At 36.2% G+C, this 15,745-nt stretch overlaps 1 protein-coding gene across 7 annotated transcripts in view; it reads left to right on the top strand.

Moving 5' to 3' along the window:
• KLHL2 (kelch like family member 2) overlaps positions 1–15,745 on the top strand; it is a 115,961-nt gene that overhangs the window by 95,353 nt on the left and 4,863 nt on the right. For 4 of the 7 annotated variants that reach the window (XM_045055706.1, XM_023252701.2, XM_023252700.2 and 1 more), the window contains 6 exons: positions 469–618; positions 6,949–7,066; positions 12,281–12,478; positions 13,109–13,210; positions 14,502–14,630; positions 15,246–15,386. In XM_045055706.1, coding sequence (XP_044911641.1) covers positions 469–618; positions 6,949–7,066; positions 12,281–12,478; positions 13,109–13,210; positions 14,502–14,630; positions 15,246–15,386 — 838 coding nt within the window. The remainder of the gene's footprint in view (positions 1–468; positions 619–6,948; positions 7,067–12,280; positions 12,479–13,108; positions 13,211–14,501; positions 14,631–15,245; positions 15,387–15,745) is intronic. The other 3 variants (XM_045055708.1, XM_045055707.1, XM_045055705.1) reach the window with 3 other exon arrangements.

Below are 15,745 nucleotides of genomic sequence, written 5' to 3'. Positions count from 1 at the left end.
TGTAGGCACATTGTTACAGGATATTTTGAGTCCCTCTTCTGGATATTTTATTTGCCTTTTTGTGTTTGAAAAATTGTCTTTAGCTTATTAGTATTGCCTACTCTACCTGAAGAACTCATTGTCTAAATTCTTTTCTTACTCTTTGGCTTGATGTTTAAAGATAAGAAATAGGCAAATATAGTATGATCTAAAGGTTATTCTGTAGCCGATGTTGAGGTATATAATTTTGATTGTAGTTCTTCTCTTTGTTGCATACGTATGTTTTTCTCTGCACACCAGATACTTGAGCATTTTTGGGCTTCATTTATTTTTCTCTTGGTGATATTTATAAACGTTCCTTTGTAAGGGAAAGACTGAACCAGAGAGGATAGTTACTGCTTTTTTCCCTCTTCTTTACTCTGTTGCTTTGTCTGTTTTATCATGAAATAGTTGTTCCCCTCATGGGGTGTGTCTTCTCTCTTCTTACAGAGGGTTGAAGAGGAGGCATTGGTCAAGAATAGCAGTGCCTGCAAAGATTACCTCATTGAAGCTATGAAGTATCATTTGCTGCCGACAGAGCAGCGTATATTAATGAAGAGTGTCCGGACCCGACTGAGGACACCCATGAACCTTCCCAAAGTAGGATCTATTGTTCACACTTATTATTTCATCTGAAAGGCCCATAGTGAGGCTGTTAATACTTTTACTCGTCTGAATTTTTATGTGCCTGGGAATTCACTGTAGTGTATATAACTCAACTTCCCTGTTGGGTTTGTCTGTAGAGGGTGGGGATTGTTTGGTTCATTTAATCTTTATAAACCGCATGATGTCACTGTTCTGGAACAGAAGGCAACTGATCTTTTTCCCTTCTGAGTCTCATTAGCTTCAGTTAGAGTAGAAAGGAAAATCAGAGTAGGTAAAAAGATTTCTCTGGAAGCTGTGTATATAGATAATAATTGAAAACCAAATAGTTTCGCAGAATTACATATTAGAGTTAAAGCTGATGAATAGCCTGTTCAGTACATTTCCTTCCTATTCCCTGTTGTAAACTCTTTGACGGTGCACTCACACTTCCTGTGTAGCCATCAGTGCAAGGTTCACCATATGTCCTCCAGATCTCCAGTGTTCATATTTCCCTTGTGTCAACGTTCATATTCTACCTTTATCTTTTTAGTTGAAGCCATGTATGTTTCACTGATTTAATTTTCCTTTCAGAAAAACCCCTCATTTCTGTCTCTGTTTGCAATTTCTTGTACTCATTTTTCATCTTCACAGTACTGGAAGACCAGCACTTTATGTGTCATTTTGTGTAGGGTCTAATCAGAATGATCCATAGTGTAATGCTTTTATTTATGTATTTTTTAGCTCTTGTATGCATTTGGGGCAATGATCGATTAAGAAATAAGAATCTGTTACCCATTGTTTTTTTTTTATATCATCTTTAGTTACCACTCTATCCTTTCCATTAAATTATGTCTTTTAAATTCTTTCACTTAATGTTTTTTAGTGTTTTTTTCAAGTTTTATTTTTGGAATCTACATTTTTAATTGCCTCACATATTTATCGATACTGTTTTTCTGTTCTGCCCAGTGTTAACATCAGTTATCAATTTAGAACCAACTGTGTATTTTGCCAGTATGCTATTTACTCCTTTTTCTAGATCATTAGTAAACATTTTAATCTAGAATGAACCTCAGCACTCTCCCTGGTGATACCTTGCTAGAAATACCCATTCACTGACATAGTCCATTTGCAGAAAATTTCAATCCATATGATTATGTTTATTATCTAAACAGAGATAATTTATCTCAGCCAAAAATAAGTAATTTGGCCTGTAATGTCCAGTGAGATTCAGGATCAAATAGACTCAAATTTGGCATGATTTTTTTTTTTTTTTTAACATCCCTCTGCGTGTTACTCATCATTTTGTCGTCTCCTAGAGGTTTGGATGCTTTTCTCAAAATATTCTAAATTTTTACTCAGAACTATTATCACTTAGAAGGTATTTACAAGGCATTCACTTCCTACCCTGTTTTGAGAATTGGTATTTGCCGTTTTTAAATTTTCTGATCTCTCCTCAGTTCTCCAAGATTTTTCAAAAATAATTGTAAGTGGCTCAGTAAGTACATTAGCTAGTTCCCTTAACATCTTAGTATGCATGCCATCTGGGTCTGCTGATTTTATAAATGTTTACATTTTCCAAATACCCTTTTACCTGCTTTTATAAATAGCCATCTTTATAAATCTTCATCACTTCATATTTGTCCATATTATTTGGTGTCAGTTTTTGTTCTTAAAAAAAAATTATAATAAGCATTCATAGTCTTAGCCCATTTAAATTACTATTTTATGCTAGTTTTGTCAGCTTCCTTCTGGTTTGTTTTATCTTTAATACTTTTTTAAACATTTCATATTTGTATATCCCTTCTTCTGGCATCTTTGGCATTGCTATCTTTATCCTGCAAAGACCTTTAGAGTGAAAACTAACTCTCTTCTAATTTCTGGAATAAACATGTCACTTTTGGAAACTTTCTAAAGAGTTCTTGGTAAAATCTTATCAGGTATTTTATTTTCTCTTTTGTAGAGTTGTGATTATCTGTGCAGTTTATATTGTTTCTGGGCTTTTCTGGCTATGGCTTTGGAATGGCCCTTCCAATCTATTATACTTTTGGATTTCTCAATTCTTTAGCTTTTTTTTTTTTTTTTTTTTTTTTTTTTTTTTGTGGTTGGTATACCGTCCATGAAGGTTCTGTTTCATTCTGCTTTCTCAGGTGGCTAGGGAGGAGGGGCAACAGACATGGCAAATGGTAGTGAACTCCACTGTTGCTTTGACCTTGCATTTGCATGATCCCTTCTCAAAATTTACTTATCCACATATATTTTTGAAAAAGTGCTTATGTTGGATGCTCTTTCAGCGTTTTCAAGTGGTTATATTCAAGATTAATTCTGAGTAGGTAAGAATGAAGCAAAGATTAATTTCTCATGCCTACATATTTCATAGTAATGATAAATAAAATCAGACAAAATGCGGTAGTGGTTCTAAGAAAACTTTTGTAATGTTTTGGCAATATGTCTACCATGACAGTGACTTAGTACTTTTTATATTAGGCTCTGATATATACATACAAATTTGCATGAATGATTCTTTTTATATCTCAGACATTGTTTTGCATCTCCAGTAAACAGTATTGGGATTTTGTAAGGCACTCTTGCCTTTGGACATCATAGTGGCAAACTATGTGTGTTTGCTACTATACTTTGTGGCTTCTTTTTCACTTTGGAATCTGTTTTTTTTAACAAATGCTATCATTAGTTCTGTGTATCTCTTTTTCTGTATTTTACCCAGCATATGTGTTGAGATTTCCAACTGGAAAATTATGAAACTGGAGTTTTCAGGAGGCAATTTCTAACTAATACTTAATAGGTAAAGAAAAAAAATGAAGTTTAACCGATCTGCATTTTAGGATGGTCACTTGAATTTTTTTAACTCCCTACCCCTTGCCTTCCTTAAATATGTCACATTTAATTTTTCCATACCAAAAGTGTTCCCAGTTTTCTATTTCTTTACAGTAGCATAATTAGTTTGGTGTTTCTCAAATGATATCAAATGTCTTTTACAAATAACTGGAGTGTTAGAGTCATGAGCACCTCTTTTGATGGTTAGTAGCATAGTGGTTATTAGTGCAGTCTCTTGATGTCATACAAATATCCTTGCTCTCTTGTGTTCCCATTATACATTCTTTGTCCCTGTTCTGTCTGATTCCTGGAGTCCCAAATCCTCACCCCATTTTACTTGGGTGAGTACAGAACAGATGACACTAGCATTCTCTGTACTCAGTAGTACATTTTCTCTTCCATTCTTATTTTGATACGCAAAAGTGAACTACTGCATGGAAAACATGAGATTCAAAGTTTAAGAATCATGAAATCTAATAAACCCATATTGTTTCTCAAGGTTTTTTTAAAAAAATATTCCCTTTGGAGATTTTTTTCTTTTAATGCTTTTTAATGTGGCTGCTAGAAAATTTACAATGATATGCACATTATATATATCACATTTCTATTGAACAGTGGTAGAATAGCTAGAGGTTTGTAAATAATAATAATAATAAACTTTTTATTCTTTTTTTTACATTTTCTTAAATGTTTGATTTATTAAATAATTGCCAATAAACTTCATAAGTTAATCTTCCTCAAATATTTCAACTCTTATTATAAAAATAATGGAATCCCCTTAAATGATTTAGAATAGACTTAAAAAATTAGCCTGGTTAATTTTTTTGAACATGTCAAACACCTTAATAAGTAAGCAAAGCATAGAGAAGTACAGTGTTTTCAAAATGTATAACTATACTTAGACTTAATCTTGTTCTAGAACATTAACAACATGTGCTTGATTTATTTCATATATATATCTATATCTATCTATCTATCTATAGATAGATAGATAGTAGGTATAATTTATTGTCAAATTGGTTTCCATACAACACCCAGTGCTCATCCCAACAGGTGCCCTTCTCAATGCCCATCACCCACTTTCCCCTCTCCCCCACCCCCCATCAACCCTCAGTTCTCAGTATTTAAGAGTCTCTTATGGTTTGCCTCCTTTCCTCTCTGTAACTTTTTTTTTTACTCCCTTTCCCTCCCCTCTGGTCTTCTGTTAAGTTTCTCAGGATCCACATATGAGTGAAAACATATGGTATCTGTCTTTCTCTGCTTGACTTATTTCACTTAGCATAATACTCTCCAGTTCCATCCCCTTTGCTACAAATGGGCAGATTTCATTCTTTCTCCTTGCCAAATAGTAGTCCATTGTATATATAAACCACATCTTCTTTACCCATTTGTCAGTTGATGGACATTTAGGCTCTTTCCATAATTTGGCTATTGTTGAAAGTGCTGCTATAAACATTGGGGTACAAGTGCCCCTATGCATCAGCACTCCTGTATCCCTTGGGTCAATTCCTGGCAGTGCTACTGCTGGGTCATAGGGTAGATCTATTTTTAATTTTTTGAGGAACCTCCACACTGTTTTCCAGAGCGGCTGCACCAGTTTGCATTCCCACCAACAGTGTAAGAGGGTTCCCGTTTCCCCACATCCTCGCCAGCATCTATAGTCTCCTGATTTGTTCATTTTAGCCACTCTGACCTGTGTGAAGTGGTATCTGAGTGTGGTTTTGATTTGTATTTCCCTGATGAGGAGCGACGTTGAGCATCTTTTCATGTGTCTGTTGGCCATCTGAATGTCTTCTTTAGAGAAGTGTCTATTCATGTCTTCTGCCCATTTCTTCACTGGATTATGTTTTTCAGGTGTGGAGATTTTTTTATGTTGATCTTTATCAGAGATGTTAACTAAGCCTCTTAACTATTGCCTAACTGCCAGACAGTGTTTAGAAGTTTAAATTCTGATCGATCTTATATAAACACCTGGATATGGTGTTGATCTTTCTGTCTATTCTACCTCTATGATTTTACAACCTTGCCTTCTTCCCTGTTCTTTCCTCTTCTGTAATATGTGGAGAGAATATCGTGGATTTTCTTTGTTAATTCTTCCTTTTATTTATTTGCATCAACATTAGAAAAATGACACATCTGAAGAAAATCGTGTAATTGGTCTATGCTCAGTCTTCTTTTTAAAACCTTTAAAGTTCCTTAAACTCTCCAGTTAATAAAATAGGATTCTTTTTGGAAACTTGGGATTTACTCTAAGGAATCCTGTTTTCTGTGCACCTGTCTTTCTGTAGTTCTAAGTACAGGTAGGTCATAGTCAAGGTTGCAAACCTCCCCTCTTTGTATGTATGAATCATTCCACTTTCTGTTTGTTTTGATTTTTTTATTTCCTTTGAACATCTATTTTCTCCTATCATTTCAACTTTCCCCTAAGGTCCTTGCCATTCTTTAAAGTTTTCCATATGTGACATCATTAACTTTTATGTTCTTCTGATTTGACAGCTGTGTTTCCATTGTTGCCAAAAAGTGCCCCTTTGTACTCAGTAAAAGACAAACACAGTGACTGCAAAATTCCATCTGTCTCTCAAGGTTCCACTCCCTCCACGAAGCTTTCATTAAATTATGGCAACATTCCATTTTCTGATCAGCATTAGTGACTAATGTCTATACTAATCGTATACCTTTTTGGTCATAAATAAATGTATATTGTTCTTGAATTACTTCATGGGTCTTGTCTCCTTAGTGAGATCTATAAGCTCTTGGGAGGTAGAGACTATGTCTTATATTTCTTATGTGTATAACACCTAGCTTAGTTCTGGACAAGTATAGATAGATGACAGGCACTTAGTAAATAGTTGTTGGATTGAGTTGAAATGAAGAAATTTGTAGACCTTGTTTATTCTCAGCACTAGGTTATGGTACATTCATTCATTATGATTTCTAGCATCTCCATTGTTTGTGTGCCATCTCTATTTGAGATACAGGAATGTGTGCTCTCTTGTGAACTCCCAATTCAATTATTCCCCCTTTTTCAATAGGTTTTTTTCCCCCCACCTTCTTCCATGTTTCTTTTAATACCTTACCATCCTTTTCATCTCACCTACCCACTAACATAAATTTCACTTCTATCTGTACTCCTGGATTGTGGAGATCTAATCCCTGGTCGTTACAAAGCCAGGGTTTAGTTTATAGCAAGCCCTATGACGTATTGCAGCCTTGCCAGTGCTGACTGCCTGCTGTTTTTTGGCTTTAATTCTGCTTTTGCTTGAAGGATCAGAAACTTATTTTAGTTTCTGAAATCCTTATTTTTGACTAAATGTGCTAGATAATAGAATTGTAGTTCTAACATGTGCCCCCTTTGTTGATGTTTATTAAGTGTTGATTAGGTGGTTGTTTTTCCCCAGCTCACCCCACCATCTTCATCCTAACACTCTCCACATCAATGTCTTTGTAAGACATTTTAAATCCCCCCAAAATGCAATAGTTGTTTATTCAAATGCTTACATTTCTGCCCTCCAGCTGATGGTGGTAGTTGGGGGCCAAGCACCAAAGGCTATCCGAAGTGTGGAATGCTATGACTTTAAAGAAGAGCGATGGCACCAAGTAGCAGAATTGCCTTCCAGGAGATGTAGGGCAGGTAAGCATGATGCATTATGGTCATTTCTCTACTGCTGTGTCATTGGGAGCTTCTCTCTGAGGTCCTGTTTTATTAATTAGAATAGAGAGAGAATCCCAAGCAGGCTCCATGCTGTCAGCACAGAGCCTGATGTGAGGCTCAAACCCACAAACTATGAGATCATGACCTGACCCAAAATCAAGAGTTGGAGGCTTAGCCAACTGAGTCAATTGGGTGCCCCAAAATAGACGTGTCTTTAATGTCCCAAGACATTATTGGGAACAGCCACTCAGTCTTCATCTTTACATACCTTTCTGATTCTCTAATATAAAGCAGCATAGCTTAGCAATTTGGTCCATATTTTCCTAGTTACCTTTGCTGAAGTGCTGAAAAATAATTTTTTAGAGTGGGACCCTTAGTTCTAAGAGACTCCTGACTTAGCCATAATCCACAGTAAGTTGCCTACTTCCAAGCATGCACTTTATAAACATTTGTTGAAATAGACCTTATTTAGCCAAAACTGCAGTCAGAATAGGCAGTTGTAAACTCTAAGGATTCTTCCTGGGACTCAAATTTGGATCCATAATTCATAGCTTCCATAGCAAAATGGAAGGCAGTACTTGAGCAGTATTTCTTGGTGATTGTTACCTGTCAGCATAGAGTTACTTCATTCTTTAAGAGCTGTTTAGTATTTGGGGGGGGGGAGGTCTGGATGTAGTGTAATTTTTGCGAATTTTTAATTGAACATTAAAAATTGTTTTTAAATTTACATTATAAACAATGCCAGAATGAATTTCTTATATATACATTATTATGTACACGTGCCAGTATATTTTAGTGGGGTGTAAAACTCTAGAACTGTAATGACTGATTCAAAGGGTATCCTAAGAGAAACTACCAATTATTACTACTAATAGTAAAATATGAAGGTGTCAATTTCCCTACATTCCTAACAACATCTTGTGATTAAATGTTTAGAGTTTTGCTAGTCTGGTAGGTGAAAAATGTTATCTTACTTTATACTTCTTTTATTATAAGGAAAGTTAAACATCTTTCTGAATTGTCAGTTTATGATTTTTGCCATTTCTTATTATATTATTTTATTGATTTGACAGATATATGGTAAGGAAAGTATCATTTTTGTCTGTCACATGTGTGAATATTTGTGTTAATCTTTGTTGATTTTACCTGTGTTATTTTTGCCATGTAAAATTTTTGCCATTTTTTTTGTTTATTTATTTTGAGTGTGTGTGTGCGTGTGAACAAGCAGGGGGATGGCAGAGAGAGAGGGAGAGCAAGAATCCCAAACAGCTTCATGTTGTCAGCGCAGAGCCCAAGTGGGACTCAATCCCACGAATTGTGAGATCATGACCTGAGCAGAAATCAGGAGTTAGATGCTCAATTGATTGAGCCACCCAAGCTCCCCAAATTTTTGCCTTTTTATGAAGTCCTGCACATCAGAGTTTTGCCTTTGGACTTAAGGATTTATTTCTTGTGTAGGAAATCCTTACTGTAAAACTGTGTGTGTATGTACATACACGTTTTTTATTTTTTTTAAGTTAAAAAAATTATTTACTTCTGTGTTGAAATAATTTTACACTTACAGAAGAGTTACAAAGATGCTACAAAGAGCTCTGATATATTTATTCCTTAATATTATTATCTTACACAACTGTGATACAATTATCAAAACTAAGGAATTAGTGTTGGTACATTACTGTTAACTAAACTACAGACTTCGTATTTTATGAGTTTTTTCATTAATGTCCTTATTCTGTTTCAGGATCCCACATTGTATTTAATTGTCATATTTTCTTAGTCTCCTCTGACCTCTGTGATAGTCCTCTGTAATAGTTCCATAGTCTTTCCATATTTTTCATGCCCTTGATTCTTTGGAAGAATACTTGGTCAGGTATTCCGAAGAATGTCTCTCAGTTTTGGGTGTGATGTTTTCTCATGATTAGATGGAGTATTTCTGGTGATGGTAACCTCAATCACTTGGTTAAGGTGGTACCTGTTAGGTTTCTTCCCTAAAACAAAATTATATTCTAAAATACGAATTTTTCTAGTACTTTCAGAGTTTTGTTTTTTATATTCACATCAAAAACATCCAGACTTTATTTTGATATAAGAAGTAAGATGTAGAGTTTGTTTTTTTAATGGTATCCGGTTGTCCAAAGACTTCTAATGGCTAACCTAGCTGTTTCTACTCATTTGAAGTGCTGCCCTTATCATATACTAAATTTCTACATTTACTTGGTTTTATTCTAAATATCGTGTTCCGTTGATTTGTCTTGTCAATTTATGCATCAAAACAGAGCAGTTGTTGTTATAATTACTGTGGTTTATAATTTAATATGTGGTGGGACTGGTGATGGGACTCCTGTCTTCTTTCTTCAGGTTTTAATTTTTTTATTTATTAAAATTTTTTTAATGTTTTTATTTATTTTTGAGAGAGAGAAACAGCATGAGCGGAGGAGGGGCAGAGGGAGAGGGAGACATAGAAATCGAAGCAGGCTCCAGGCTCTGAGCTGTCAGCACAGAGCCTGACGCAGTGCTCGAGCTCATAAAGCGTGAGATCATGACTTGAGCCGAAGTCAGACACTTAACTGAGCCACCCAAGTGCCCCTTTTTAGATTTTTAACATTTTCTTCATATGCTTCTACATGTTTCTTGGCAAGTTTATTCGTAGGTATTTTATCTTTATTGTTACTGTTGGAGTCTTCTGTGATACTTATAACTGGTTTCTTACTTCATATCTGATTCCTGATTCAGTGTCCTTTTTATTGCACCATAAGTCATTAGCCTGGGTCCATTCCAAAGTTTACTGTTCATGAGTAAATTTTACTTTCATTGTGTCCCCATGAAGGTACAGTGTGCTTCTCTACCCACTTTAGATTAGAGTTGATGCCCTTTAACTGTGGAATTATGGCCAAATTACTCAAACTTCTGGGTGCTTTGCTTCCCTATAACTGTGAAGAATATCAGTTCTTTTATTTATTTTTTTAAGTTTATTTATTTTGAGAGAGAACACGCAAGCGAGTGCACAAGTGGGAGACAGAGAGAGGGAGGGAAGGAGGGAGGGAGGGAGGGAGGGAGGGAGAGAGAGAGAGAGAGAGAGAGAGAGAGAAAATCCCAAGCAGGCTCTGCAGTCAGTGCAGAGCCTGACGTGGGGCTCTAACTCATGAATTCCAAGATCACAACCTGAGCCAAAGTCAGACACTTAACCAACTGAGCCACCCAGGTGCCCCAAGTATCAATTCTTTTAGTTCACCCACCTCTCCCCCAGAGTGTTTGGACTCATATATTGAGTCATTTATACCCTGCCACTTGGTAAGCATATTATACTGTCTCCAAGAAATGATAGATTTTTGTTTTGTTTGTAGAGAAAAGAAAACATTGAAATGGACCAAATTTCCACAGTGAACATTCCCCAGTGCTCCTTATGAATTGGGATATAGGGCATTTTCACGGTGAAATATATTGCCTGCAGTGTTCACTGCTCACTGCCTCTCCTCCCACCCTCCCAGGAGATCTACCACATTTTCTGCTACTGAGGGCACTCAGGAATCCAGGGGTTACTGTCTAGCATTTGTTAGTCCCCTGCCTACTTAAATTGTCCACTGCCTACAGCTCTTCTCAAACTCTGAAGATTTACCAGAAACTAGCTTGAGTTTTCATTTCCTGATTGAAGCAGGGACTGGGAAGTCATTCCTTTCTCTGACAGGGAGCTGCCAACATAGGCAGCTTCATTTGAACAGTAGGAGTCTTCATGCCATATGAAGGACTACACATCCCTAAATATTTTGGGAGCTGGGGATGAAGCATCAGAGGGTAAGACAGTCGGGGGTAGTGATGTATGCTTGCCTGACACCATCATAGGAAACACTGAGCTGGTCAACACAGAGCTGGTGATTCCTGTTCTCTCGGCTGGATTCAGAGAACTGTGAGGCACAATGCCTGCCTTCATCTGAGCAGTGACATAAACACTACAGAATTTAAAAATAAAACTTTGAACAATTTAAAGTGATGATAATGCAGGTTCAGTAAGGTTTATTAACCTCAAATGCGCTGTATAGAGTATTATTTGCTCTAGGGGTTCAGGAGCTAGAGGTAATTTCTTCAGGTTCAAGTGGTTCGAGGAAGGCCTCCTAGAGAATGTGGAACTTTCAGTAGGACTTTAAACTTGAAGAAAGCACAGTGGATGGTGAGAGGGGCTTCTCAGATCAGGAGAAGCACAGGAGAAAGCTTAGAAAAGTGAAAAGGTGGTTGAGATCCAGAGGCTAGCAATTTGGCTTCTCCATCCAGGGATTCCCTAACCTCTCTTTAGCCCAGGGTCAGCGAACTTCTTTGGGACCAGAGAGTGAGTATTTTAGGCTCTGGGGGTTATATGGTTTTTGTCACAACTCATGTGCCACTATCGTGTGAAAGTAGTCATAGATACTACATTAATGAATGGGTGGGGCTGTGTAAGACTTATGAATGCAGAAATTTGAATTTCATGTAATTTTTTACGTGTCACAAAATTTTCTTTTGGTGGTTTTTCAACCATTAAAAAAATGTAAGGGCACCCAGGTGGCTCAGTCGGTTAAGTGTCCAACTCGGTTTCATCTCAGGTCATGATGTCATGGTTGGTGAGTTCAAGTCCCTCATCAGGTTCTATGCTGACAGTGCAGAGCCTGCTTGGGATTCTCTGTCTCTGCCCCTCTCGTGTGTGTCTCTTTCTTTCAAAATAAATACATAAATTAAAAAAAATGTAAAACCCCTTCCCAGCTCATAGGTTCTACAAAAAATAATCAGCCTGCAGGCTGTAATTTACTGTCTCCTGATTTATCGCACTGTGATAAACCAGAAGTATATTGTGCAAATTAAGATACACATATAAAGTAGAAGATCCAAAATTGAAAGCCATGGGAGCTGTATACAAGTGGTTGGCAAACTTCTTGGCTCAGTATTTAAGTCTATAAATAAATATTTGAAAAAGTCAAGAGTCAGAATAATATGTCAGCCCATACCATTGGATTTTTTAATAATCTTAGAAAGGAGGAAAATGTATTGGTTAGATACTCTTGCTAATGAGTAGAATTCTATTCAGTCAGCATTCTCCTAAGAGTAGCTTATATTCTGACAACAGCTATAGACTTACTGGAATGCAGCCTTTAGATAGTATGGTAGTCTATCTATGGTATGAGTATGGTTGCATACTCATCGTTAACTGCTGGATTTCTCTTGCAGGGATGGTCTACATGGCTGGGCTCGTTTTTGCTGTTGGTGGCTTTAATGGCTCCTTAAGAGTCCGCACTGTAGATTCCTATGACCCCGTGAAAGATCAGTGGACCAGTGTTGCTAACATGCGAGACCGCAGAAGCACTTTGGGGGCTGCTGTATTAAATGGATTGTTATATGCTGTGGGAGGCTTTGATGGCAGTACAGGTAACTTCCTTTTCATCTTTTCTACATTGCATTAGAATTAACACAACAATCACATTTAAGGAACGAATTGGGGCAAAATTAGACATTGAGTGTTTTAACGGGTATTTATAAAGATAAGTTTAAAAACTCCCATCAAGAATTCTTTTAGGGGCACCTGTGTGGCTGACGTGGTTAAGCGTCCAACTCTTAATTTTGGCTCAGGTCATGATCTCTCAGTTCATGAGATCTGTGCTGATAGTGCACAGAGTCTGCTTGGAATTCTCTTTCTGCCCCTTCCCCTGCTTGCACTTGTTCTCTCTCTCTCTCTCAAAATAAATAAATGTTAAAAGAACTCTTTTAAATAGTGTAAGAATACTAAGTATATAAGTTTTCTTCCTTATGGATCACTGTCGGTCCTCTTACTACATTTAAAAAGCTAGTAAGTGTGAGTAGCATGGTTAGGGGCCCTGGGGAAGAGAGGCTATGCCTATTTATTATGTAATTGACATGTTTACCTTCCACCATTTTCCTCTTTTAATTTTAGCCCAATTTAACATACCTAAAGTATTTTTCCCTAATAATATATATAAAAGAAAAATTACCTCACTTTTTTTTAGAGGAGGAAATGAAGAGCATTGTGCTTTATTATAGGTTTATCATCTGTGGAGGCATATAATATAAAGTCTAATGAGTGGTTTCACGTGGCTCCCATGAACACAAGGAGGAGCAGCGTGGGTGTCGGTGTTGTTGGAGGTGGGTGCTGACTGTTCTTTTAGGTGAACATTTCCAGGCACATATGGCTTCTGGATTGCTAGCAGTGATTCTTCTAGTAATCCAAACACCAGTTTTCTAAATGAGCAAGCAAATGATCATTTAAAAAAGGAAAGGAGTAGCCATAAAATTTTATTTATTTTTTTAAATTAGTTTGTCTATATAAAGTAACCTATGTAAGGCCCTTGTTTCCCCCTCACCTCCTTCTCTCCCTCTGTCCTCTTCTTTGCCCCTTTCTCTCCCTCCCTCTTTCTCTCTCTCTCTCCCTCTCTCTCTCTGTGTGTGTGTATGTTTGTACCTTACATAAAACTGTTAACTGATCTTAATACAATTATTTGGGGAACAAATCAAATGACATAAGTGCAAAATTTTAATTCTAGAGAAAGGCTATTTCACGTTTAAGAGGATGTGTTGCCACAGTTATTTATTTATATTCTACTTTGTTTACCAACAGAGCTTAAGTAGGCTATAAGTATTATTTTTTGGTGTGATTTTTATTTTCTTTGCTTGGGCAGATCTGTGGGTTCTCACTCCCTCCCTACTGTGGGTATAATTCTTTGCACTGAGTTTTTTTTTGAAAAGCTTTCTTGTGATATAATTCACATACCAAACAATTCAGCCATTTAAAGTGTTCAATTCAATGTACATCCATCACCACAATTCATTTTACAACATTTTTAACCCAAGAAGCAGTCCACTCCCCTTAACTGTCATCCCCATTCTCCCTAGACCTCGGCAGCCACTACTCTACTTTCTGTCTCTGGATAAATTTCCCATTTTTGGAAATGTCTTATTAATGAAGTCATATAGTATGTGTTCTTTTGTGACTGGCTTCTTTGATTTAGCATAAAGTTTTCAAGGTTCATCTATGCTATAACATTTATTAGTACCTCATTTCTTTTTATTGCCAAATAATATTCTATTGCTTATTGGTACTAATTCTTGATTTAACTGTTTTTTCCCAAGTTACTAAGATTACTATATTCTGTTTTCCAGGATGTTGTTCACTTACCAAATAATGTTATCCAAAGATGTAGTGAGTTTTATGTTCCTGTTTTATAGTCAGATTTATTGATGAAAATGTTAAATTAATACCATCACATATAGATCTTCATAATGCAGTTTGGTAACTCTACTGTCACCATTAGGCAAGATCTTCATAATTTATAAAAATGAGTAACAAAAGGGAAACTGCTACTGTGGAGGAAAATACTTTATGACTTGAAAAAATGGCTTTTTATGAATTTGGCTTTCTTTGTGATTCCTTGTTTAGGTTTGCTCTATGCTGTAGGGGGGTATGATGGAGCGTCACGTCAGTGTCTTAGCACAGTCGAATGCTATAATGCTACCACAAATGAGTGGACCTATATAGCAGAAATGAGCACCAGACGGAGTGGAGCCGGTACGTAGGAAACTCATTTAGCAATTGAAGTATGAAAATGATGGAAAAGAGTTAAACAAGTGAAATGATTCATTAGCATCTCTTTATACCATCGGAAAATATACATACTGATTTTAATGCCACTGTCAAATGTCTTTTGAATTATGCAGGTAGTGGTAGTAGGTGTACTTAAATATCATTGTAAAATTTGTAAGTGCTATATTAAAGGCTTCTTCTGTGTTTCATTTAATTATTTATATTGTTTGGCATTCCTTTTAGTTTTTGTTTTGAGTGCTTATTGAACTCAATAATCAAGTCTCTTCATATCCTTTTCTTACAAATTTTGTGCTTTAATACTGGTTTGCTTACACCATGAAAGTTGATTTCAAGAGATCATGTTAAAGGACTTGCGTCTCTGTGTTTCACGTACATATTATTTTTATTCTATTTGACATCCCTCTTTTAGAATAATAGTTCTTATTGGGATACTCATTTGTCAATTCTGTTCATTTCCATTTCTTAGATTGTATGCTTTAATATTGACTTACTTTTACAAGTCATTTGTAGAAACCCCAATATGTTCTAAATTTCTTGTCCCTTTTACTCTGCTCTAGTTTGGTTCTTTGTGTTTTATAGGTGTTGGTGTGTTAAACAATTTACTGTATGCTGTAGGGGGTCATGATGGTCCTTTAGTACGAAAAAGTGTTGAAGTGTATGATCCCACCACCAATACATGGAGGCAGGTTGCAGATATGAACATGTGCAGAAGAAATGCAGGTATCTGTCTAGCTTACAGTTATGAAATGTATATTGATTTGTATTCAGAATTTTACTAGTATTGCTGTATATTTATTCTTTTAGTGATTTGGGTTTTCTAATAGATTGGTTCTTTAAAGACAGAAGCTTATGTAATAATTTTATATAGTGTATGCCTAGCTTAGTGGCTACTTTTTGGTGACTAAATGAGAGGAAGAGCCCTCTATATTTGATGCTTGAATTCATTCATTCTTAACCACAAACATTTTTTATTGCATACCATGCATAATGTACTAGAGACTACAGTTCTCGATTTAGTCTGGTTGAGTAAATATTGGTACCAGGTTAAAAGCTAGTTGTTTACCTGAATCTGAAGCTTG

This window comes from Felis catus, chromosome B1 (assembly GCF_018350175.1).
Source record: "Felis catus isolate Fca126 chromosome B1, F.catus_Fca126_mat1.0, whole genome shotgun sequence".
NCBI classification, from domain to species: Eukaryota; Metazoa; Chordata; class Mammalia; order Carnivora; family Felidae; genus Felis; species Felis catus.
The sequence above is the reverse complement of the archived record's forward strand: the minus strand, read 5'-3'. Positions and strand labels throughout refer to the sequence as shown.